This window comes from Lolium rigidum, chromosome 3 (genome assembly GCF_022539505.1).
Source record: "Lolium rigidum isolate FL_2022 chromosome 3, APGP_CSIRO_Lrig_0.1, whole genome shotgun sequence".
Lineage (NCBI taxonomy): Eukaryota > Viridiplantae > Streptophyta > Magnoliopsida > Poales > Poaceae > Lolium > Lolium rigidum.
This window is the reverse complement of record NC_061510.1, coordinates 22188147-22198298: the sequence shown is the minus strand read 5'-3', so window position 1 is coordinate 22198298 and position 10152 is coordinate 22188147. Positions and strand designations below refer to the sequence as shown.

At 47.6% G+C, this 10152-nt stretch overlaps 1 protein-coding gene across 1 annotated transcript; it reads right to left on the bottom strand.

The window, feature by feature from the left end:
* Window positions 1-6364: 6364 nt before the first annotated feature.
* LOC124701270 lies at window positions 6365-8870 on the bottom strand. The gene is made up of 3 exons (XM_047233316.1): window positions 8370-8870; window positions 7994-8277; window positions 6365-6748 (listed from the first exon to the last, which is right to left on the bottom strand). Exons 1-3 carry the CDS (start codon window positions 8674-8676, stop codon window positions 6695-6697), a joined length of 645 nt encoding a protein of 214 aa, XP_047089272.1. The 5' UTR covers window positions 8677-8870; the 3' UTR covers window positions 6365-6694.
* Between the last annotated feature and the right edge of the window lie 1282 nt (window positions 8871-10152).

Below are 10152 nucleotides of genomic sequence, written 5' to 3'. Positions count from 1 at the left end.
TCAAGCATAAGACCATGCCGCTAGCCGCTAAAAATAATGGGATGCTGCCGTAGTGGTTATTTTTTAATACTCTAAGTATCAATTTCGCACATATTTTCATAAGTATGGGTGTGATGTATCTTCTTCTTCATGCTAGATTTGTCTCGGTCGTTCAACTTGTTGATTGCATGGCCAGCACTCCCTATCTGTTGTTTTACTGTAGAGTCCGATTGATAGCGCCGACATTCATATCAGATATACCATCCCGATCCAAGACATGACATCCGGCATAAATCCTCTCCAATCATATTTCTTTGAGGCTGACGTAGTGATTTTCTGCCTGTAGAAAAGTTGAAACGAAAGGATATATGTAGGAAAAATCGCACAACTGTGATTCATGACAGGTCAGTACAAAACAAGGTTTAAATTAACTTATTGATGTGAAAATATTGTTCAATGATTTTCCTTGTAAAATTTAAAATCATAATTATAATTAGATTCAATTGTTATCGTTGGAGGTGCAAAGTAATCATACGTGAACTGCAGAACACCAAGATTTGATAACCCAGTTCAACGATCAACATCTACATCGGTGGGACATGCTCAACGAACGCTCCTCCTCCCACGTACTAATCGATAGGCCAACTAATGTCTTATAGATACATGAGATCTCGTAGGTCCGACTGACAAGGGAATACCTCGGCAATGCCTACGTATTGTAGACTAGGGTTTCGGGAGAGCGACGATGGAGATTCCGGGGACGAGATTAGGCACACGACGTACCCAGCTTCGGGTCCCCTTGGTGGAGGATCCCTACGTGCTGCTAGCAATCCAGTATATGAGCATAAGTATGTTTACAGGGTGCCGCCATAGTCGGAGCTATGTTATCTATCTATTGTCTATCTGTTGGCCTCTATTTCGGGTGCCCTGGCTAGCTTTATATATGCAACCAGCCTAGGGTTTTACAAGAGTCCTAGTCGACTACTTCTTCGGGTTGCCTTGTTGGGCCTTCTCCATATTTGGTTTTCTCCATGTTGGGCCGAGCCAGGTATACTAATAATGGGTATCCGAAGGGTATGCCCATGTCAGTAGCCCCCGAGTTTCTAGGGAAGTCGAAGACTTGCGTAGAAACTCCAAGCATAACCATCTCCGAAGTTGAAGAAAATATAAAGCGAGGTCCATGTCGCAGATCATGTGTAGCGTAGATGATGTCGACGATTCTTGAAATTATTTTTCTATCGGGTGCGCGACAGCGCTCCCGATGGGAGTAGCCCCCGAGTCTATGGATAAGTGCTTGCACTTAGGCATAGACTCAAGTTGTACTACTCGATGAAGAACTTAACTATATTTCTGGAGGACTTGATGAAATCCATGTGCTCCCGATGGGAGTAGGCTCCACTCGAGTCGTAGAATCGAGTTGAGTCTACAAACCTTGATTGTCATAGATGCTATCGAAGTTATTTTTCTATCGGGTGCGCGGCCAGCGCTCCCGATGAGAGTAGCCCCCGAGGCTACAACCAAGTGTTTGCACTTGGGTGTAGGCTCAACTTGCTTTTAATCGACTCCACAATTTTTCCTCTTTCTTTTATCTTATCAGGAGGGTGAACAATACTCTCGATAAGAGTAGCCCCCAAGCCTATGGACAGGTGCTTGCACCTAGGCATAGGCTCGAGTTGTACTACTCGATAAAGAACTTGGCGCAGCCCCTCTTTTTATCGACTCCAGGCCGTTGCTATTTTTATTTGACATCCATATCTATATTGAACAGGGATAATGGTAATTGGGGCTAGTTCATCTGACGGATCAGGTACTAGTTAACTGCTCTAGTGGCAATCCGCAAAAACCTACTTCAAGATCACGTCCCCGGACATGATCTCGGGATACTCGGTGCTAACTCGACAGGTGCCGCTTAAGGTCTTACCATCCGTCGAGCCCCAGTCATGTTTTATCGGGTCCACAGCGCGTCCGATGGGATATTTCTTCACATCTGTTGATGTGGAAAAAAGTAGCAGAGCGCAGTCTTTGGCGATGCCACGCCACACAGGACGGACCCGGGGTCTTACCTTCGCAGAGTTTTGCGGCATTCAGAGATTATTCGCGACTTTGGCGCTCTGAGAATATTTTGTCAAGTGCCTTGTTCGGCTGATGCGATGACCCATTTTGCGGGTTCTTCTATATTTTTCTCGGGCATGAATGAGACAGCCGAATATATTGGGTTCTTCTATATTGTCGGGTACATCACCGATGCTCTTGCTCGGAACAATATGACGAGTCAATGGACTCGAAGATTTGTCCACCTTTTTTTTTGGGTTTCTTCTTGATGAAAATTTCGTCGAGTTCCTCCTTGAAGAAAATTTCTTCGGGTCCTCCTTGAGGACAATTCTTCGGGACCTCCTTGAAGATAATTCTTCGGGATCTCCTTGAAGATAATTCTTCGGGACCTTCTTGAGGATAATTTTTCGGGACCTTCTTGAAGATAATTTTTCGGGTTCTCCTTCAGGGAAATTCTTCGGGTCGTGTCCTTTCTTGAAGATAATTTCATCGGGTTCTCTCTTATATACTTTGAAATTTGCTTTCTCCTGCACAAACAAACAAACTTTTTCTATCTTTTCCCTGACTTTCTTTTTCGCATGCGGTGTCAGATGCTCGGATTTGATGATATGTAAAGTGAATATATGCCGCGCAGCCCCGGAGCGTCGGGTGCGGCAAAAGTAAATGATAATCAACTTTATGTAAAACAAAGGAACACTTAGCTTATTGGGCATGACGGAGTCGATGCGATGAAGTCTTCGAGTGCTGAGAAGAAGTCGAGCTGAAGTAGAAACCACCAAATAGCGAAAGTAAATGCCGCCATATTGTTGATGAAGAAATAGCCGAGCCCCCGAGCGATGCTGGGGTGTCGTCATTATTGTTGCTTAGATGTTGTGTCACAGTTATTGCTCGGGACGAAGTTGTTGTTGAGCCCCCGAGAATTAGTCGTGAAGTCGGAAGAAGTTGGCGGAGTCGCGAAAATAAGGTGAGGCCATTTAGGATGAAACCATTGCTGATAATATAGTATGAATCCAGCCATTAAACATAAAGCATATATTGAAGATGAATCCGTCGATATCATAGATGATGAATCCATTGACCCGATGAATCCAGTAATAACCATAGAAGATGAATCCATTAACCCGAAGAAAATAGTTCCAGTAATAACCATAGAAGATGAATCCATTGACCCGGAAACGCATCGGGTAGTATTATATTAGAGGAAATCAATGATAACCTTATAAGATGAATCCGACGAAGATAAAATCCAGTAAGCCGAAGAGAATCCACTGAGCCGAAGAAGATAAATTCACTAAGTCGAAGAAAATAATTCCAATGAGCCAAAGAAAATAATTTCACTGAACTGGAGAAAATATTTCCACTGAGCCGGAGAAAATAATTCCACTGAGCTGGAGAGGATATATCCAGAGCCGAAGAAAATAAATTCACCAAGCAGCTGAGTATATTTGGGGTAACAAAGTAATGACACATCCTCTAGTATTGGGTGAATTAGCTGGTCGTAAGTAGTAGATGTAGCCGACATAGCTGATGAAGAGGACGCAGTCGATCCGGCAGATCCACTATGGGTGAACACCATAGTGTATTAAGTCCGCGATAGGCGACTGTGCGCGGCGAAGTAGTAGAAACTTGTTCCGATCTGTGATTATATTACGACGCAAAAAACTATGCGCAAATGAAAGTATACGAGCCGAAAAATATTTAGCAGAATAAATTTTGCGTAACTGGAAATATAGCACCTGATTTTTGTATTGGATGGCAAATTTGCGACGGCAAGGACGTGCTGGTGAATTCGCGGCCAACACACCCGATGTACATGATACGCGGCTGGAGCGACAGATCATCGTGAACATATTAGTAGATGCTGTACGTATTTGTATGGCGATTTCCTCATTGCACTGTTCTTGATGTGTATGTCGTTCCGCGACTTCCGTCGGCTCCGTGAAGAAATCAGTCACCACTTTTCGTCGGCTCCGTGAGGAAGTCGTACGAGATTCTCCAATTAAATCTTGTACCCACGATTGCTCGAGTCATGCATAGGAAATAAACACACAGGCGTGTGGAGAGTCATATCCAAATAGAATAATCAATAGTAGAGAAGGACCGATCAGATCAAATAGGATAAAACAAACCTATCAGCCCAGCCCTTTTGCAACTTTCGTCTAGATAAAATTGTAATCTTTCCTCGGGAACGTGTGCCGAGAGGCTAGATCGAGCGCATACCTTTTCGGAGGAAGAGATTTCACGAATCGTAATTTCGTCATGATTGTTGATGATGAACTTTAGGGATCTCGCCCGGATGATAAAATCCAGTCGCCGCGATCTCCACGGACGGCGCCAATTGACAAGGGAATACCACGGCAATGCCTACGTATTGTAGACTAGGTTTCGGAAGAGCGACGATGGAGATTCCAGGGACGAGATTAGGCACACGACGTACCCAGCTTCGGGTCCCCTCGGTGGAGGATCCCTACGTGCTGCTAGCAATCCAGTATATGAGCATAAGTATGTTTACAGGGTGCCGCCATAGGCGGAGCTATGTTATCTATCTATTGTCTATCTGTTGGCCTCTATTTCGGGTGCCCTGGCTAGCTTTATATATGCAACCAGCCTAGGGTTTTACAAGAGTCCCAGTCGACTACTTCTTCGGGTTGCCTTGTTGGGCCTTCTCCATATTTGGTCTTCTCCATATTGGGCCGAGCCAGGTATACTAATAATGGGTATCCGAAGGGTATGCCCATGTCACCGACGCCCCACTCATGGCCATCGAACCGTTCTCAAATTCGACCTTGTGTCTTACCTACAACTTTGTTTTGCGAAAAGGATCGTCAAATTATTAATAATCATAAAAAACAGTACAAAGAACATCAAAGAATAAGAATTACAAATATATCTTTGGACCACCTAGCGAGAACTACGAGCATTGGAGTGAGCCGAAGGCGCACCTCCGTCTTTCACCCCTCCATGATCGGAACTAGGCAAAGCTCGTAGAATTAGAGATTGTTGTATTAGACGGACGAGAAGTCGTTGTGCTAAGTCCCCAACGGACCAACGCAATAGAGCATCACATCTCTAATAATGAGAATCGTAGATTAGAAGAGCCTAACTTGTGACCACACCGATGAACACAACGACGGTTTAGATCTCAGGGGATTTGCCCGATACACAACTCCACGCGCCATCAATCCACCAGTGTTAGGCGCACTACCAGAGCGAGAATAGGGTGGAGATGACTCTATTTTGCCTTCAAGATGTGGCCGCCGCCTCATCATCCCGAAGAAGACACCAAAACACAACCTAAACAAAGAACAAAAACCTCTCGTCGATGAGGGGTCGTGTTCCGCTACGCCTCACAGGCCTAATGTACGGTCACCAGGGGCGGAGTAGACTGGCGGCATCGCTAGTGAGGGGATAGAACCCCAGATAGGTTTTACCCTATCGCCTCTCCTAGAGCTGGAATTGCTAACTTATAGTTTATGTCTTGACTATTTTAGCTGCCCGATGCCTTTAAATATTGAGTCACCTTACAACTACTTAACTGGAACATGTAATCTTCCGTTAATTGTAAGTCAAAATCACCATTCATAGACATATTCGACAAGACGCGAGTCAACTCAACTAATTTTGCTTTTTTTTAGGGACTCCACTAATTTCGCTTTGATTCCACGTGACACCTTATGTTTGGTAATAATTACACAGATCCCTTTAGCACATTTGTGGGCCAATATGCCTTGGGCTAGTGGCACATTTGTTTGGAAAGGTGGACCATCTATTTGGGCTTGCATATTTGGGCTTATCCAGATAATTTCAGTAGTATGCTTCTGACAATCTTTCTAGCACATTTGTGGGCCAGTATGTCTTGGGCTATAGAATAAAGTTTTTTTTTGGACAAGTGGGCTATCGGCTTGGTTAGCATATTTGGGCCATTCTGAGGAGGACATCATCCAATATCCTTTAAGCAATCTGCTTGTGAGAATCTAAAAAAAAAAAAAAAGCAATCTGCTTTTGATTGTTCATTTTCTGACACTGAAAAGTAGCCCAAGATTTCTAGAAGAAACGCATTCTTCCTTTCCTGTTAGTCAAGTCTAGATCATTGGGCAATCGGAAAGTTCGCTAGCTCGCCTAAGATCACTTTACCTTTTCAACTATCAGGTGCGTCACTTATTGACTCATTGGTTTGAAGTTTATTATACGGCAGGAAAAACATGTTTTCAACTGTTTGGTAGTAGAAACTTTGAATTTCCTCTCAGCCACAGACATTGTTTCCGTGAGGCTACCAAATTTTGTTTGACTTGACAATTTTGATTGGCAGAATATTCATAGTTCCGGACAAGTATGCACAAGGAATACACCTTCTTCGGCGTCATCCAGGTCAAATAAAAACAGCAACAGAAAACAAAAGACAAGCAAAGCATCTGCCGGACGGCTCATCCTACTTGCAGGAGGCCGAAGCACAAATGTTCCATTCCATATTTACATCATGATCACACTACTATCACTATGTCCACTTGGGAGAGGGAGTGTAAGTGGCAGTATACACGGGGCGTGTCGTGTCGATCGTAGTGTACATTACTACTCGAACCAAAATTTGCAACCGGAGGAAGAAGAGAAGCATGTCGTAACTTCAATCCGGCTGGAGGATGTCCTGATCGGAACCAGACGGTCGTCATACAATACATTGCTTTAGAGACTTGGGCGTATGGGCTCCCTTTAACCTCACCTGCATAGGAGTAAACCAACCAGGGTCAAATTACTGTCCCAAAATATTACATGCTTGAGTGAGACAGTAAAACAGTTTGAAGATTTGTTCGCTTTCACGACAGCTAACATTTGACATGGTCGAAGAGATTCCATTTTCTACGAACATCGCGCCAAAAGAGCCACCAGGCTATATTTTTTTCAAAGAAAGAAAAGAGCTATCAGCCCACTGCGCGACGGTGACATTCCTAATCTTTGCAGCTGTGATGTCAATTTGAGGTCACTGTGCACGCAGATGGCTGCTAGGGTCTTCCAGATATTTCTAGAAAATCTGCAAGAAGAGTCATCCAGTTCTGTTGTAATCAGCAGACCGTGTGCTGTCCGCGTGCGGGAAATGCAGCTGGACTAGGTATCCGGTTTTCCTGCAAACTGTTGCGAGGGCTGGAGCTGTTCGAATTTGACTCTCGGTGTCCTCGCCTCCTCGGAGTAGCCGATGTCCAGGAGCGACCCAAGTAATCAGAGTTTGCTAGTGCAGCTAATGCGAGTTGTGTTGCAGCACTGACGACTAGTTCATCTAGCGCCTGATAGCAGCTGATTGAGGCAGATGCCTAAGTAACGAATTAGTAATCCAAAAATTGCTCGGTCGTCCTTTGCAGGCGCACGAGCTGTTGTTGATACAGTTTTGCGAATTGTCCATCTACATCTCCATCCGGTTTTGGTGCGAATTGTAGCAGTTGGAATTTGACTGTGTGTGTGCTGGAGTGCCTGAAGTCCGGGAGCGAGCCGACTAAACAAAGTTTGCTGGTGCAGCTAATGCAGGTTTCTGGTCCAGCAATGATGACTGGTTCATCTATGAAGCGGATAGCAGCTGATACAGGGTGGATGCCTAAGTAACGAATTAGGAATTCAGAAATTGCTTGGTCTTTCTGTTCCTCCGATGCAGAGGCTGCTTTTGATACGGCTGTGTGCCGGCTGGCAAAGGTAGATTCTGTGGCGCACCTCGGAGTACACTAATAAGTTGGCTGGGCGCGTTACACACAAAGTTTAACAGTTGGGCGGAAAGCGTTGGGATGATCCACTAAAACTAGTACCTGGATTTTGGTATGGAATATCGAATTACCAGGCTGCGAATCTACCTAATTTTATCTAGTACTACCAACAGGAACTTTTTTTTTTGCGTGACACTGACGAATGGAGCATGATGGTCTTGAAGGCGAAAATTGTTATGGGCAGAGCGATGAGAAGTTGAGAAGGAGAAGGGACTGACCGCTTCGATGTCGATCCTGTATACGACGTGCAGGCGGCGCCGCTCCCGGCTGCTGGCCCGGTAGGCCATGGCGAGGTGCGCGGCGGCGAGCGCGAGCGACATGAGGAACATGGCCTGGACGGCGACGAGCTGGCCGCTGCCGTGCAGCTGGAGCGAGCCGCCGTGGGCGGGGTCGAGGCCGAATACTGCGACGGCCTTGGCGAGGACGTAGAGCAGGGAGCCGACGCTGCAGGCCGCCGCCACCCACAGGTAGGCCGCGCCGCCCCCGCACGCCGTGTACGCGCCTGCAAATAGATACGCGAAAATCCGTCAGCGAATCGAAGCAATTAATAGACAGATAAAAAAACGGAAGGGTGGGGAGGGTGTGCGCGCTTACAGAGGATGAGGAGGGAGCGGGCGGCGGAGACGGCGGGCAGGTCGACGAGGGAGGAGCGGAACCCGAACCCCCGGGCCTGGTCGAGGAGGGAGTGGGTTTGGGAGGCGGCGGCGTCGCGTAGGAAGTTGGAGAGGAGGGCGGGCGGGAGGAGGAGGTCGAGGAGGACGATGAGGAGCGGCGGCGCGCAGACGAGGAGCAGGGAGGCGAGCATGGAGACGAGGAAGAAGGCCGTCTTGGCCCAGCGCCAGGGCCGCGCCCACAGGGCCTCGCCGCCGTGCACAAGCTGCAGCGGGAGCTTCTTTTCCATGCGTACGGATCGACTGGGTCACCTCGCCGGCGCCTATGGGGAGCGAGCGAGATCGAATCCAGAGGACGGTTACTGACCGGCGCAGAGTGGGACTTGGTGAAGCTGGGGAGGTGGTTGGGGTGCGGGTGGATTGGGTCGGACTTGGGAGAGGAGGTTTTAAACGGAGGCGGAGGCGGAGAGGTGGTGACGGCAAAGATGAGGAAAAGGAGGAGGGGAGTTTTTCCGTGCCGCGGCAGGGTCAGAGAAGATGGTTCGTTGGAGGAGGGTTTGACTGCGGCGGGCCCCACCCGCATCAGGGGGCAAGCAACGGCCTTCCTGGGCGCGCACGGCAGCCGCCTCGGGCCCGGGCCGCGCTGCGAGTCGCCACGGGGACGATGCGTCAGCTGCTGCGTCTGCCTGCGTGGAGTGCAGAAGCTTCCGCCCCCCTGCCCGCTCGCTCGATCAGCCGGCCACGATTCATCGTGGACCCGTCCGGTTTGTCTGGCCCGGCCGAGATATGTGTGTATCTTTCAAAATTTCGAGATAAATTGCTTTCGTTAAGCAATCGGGGTACGGATGTTTACTTCGGCTGTGGAATCTCAGTTGAATTTCGCATCTTCTTCTTCACCATCATAAATCCGTTAATGTTCCCAACATAAGACAACGTGTCTAGAAGCTTTATCCGTCGTCAGCATAACCACATTTAAAAGTCAAATCCACCATTTAAACCTGAAAAAGACGTTGCCGGACTTGTATATGAGAGTACGTTTCAAAAAAATTTATGGCAGATACAAGCAGCGCTTCTAGAAACTGCTACAGTAGCCCACATGGCCGCCATGTGGTGCTACTTGCGAGCTGCGACATCCCTCGCCCAAAATCCAAGATCATCTTCACGCTCAAAAAAAAGCTCCAACATCACGTGAGAGAGAGTCAACCAAGCTATGCCGGCCAAGCAGATGGACCGAGACCTCCATCACATGCCGTGATGTGCGCTATCGCGCGCGCCATGTGGTGGAGTTGCATCGCAGCAGCCTAAGTGCCTAACCGTTAACGGCCGCCTCTGCCATATGGCTGCTAATCACTCGCGAGCCCAAATCACCAAAAAAAAAAATGCGTGTGAAAAATGTGTGCTAAGAGCACCTCAAGCCGTTTCCTCAACGAGGCCCCTCGGCAGACCTTTTTTCATTCGAACGACGTTATTCGATCTAATCATACCCTGGTTTCTCCTTTCCCCCCAGAAAAAGCCCCTAATCCATTCCGAGAGCCCAGGCATTGCCGGCGCACAAAAAATGGCTACTGCCAGCGCACCAGCGCCCGCCAGTGGGAACAAGCCGGTGGTAATGGCTTGCCGCCGGCGTACCACCTGGTGCGCCGGTAGTAACGCGAGTTATCCCGGCGCACCTGCTGTAAGTTATACCAAATAACAAAAAAAATCAAATCTAGATCTAGATCTAGATCTAGCTCGTGAGTTGTTGTGGTGTCGTCTCTGCGTTAGTG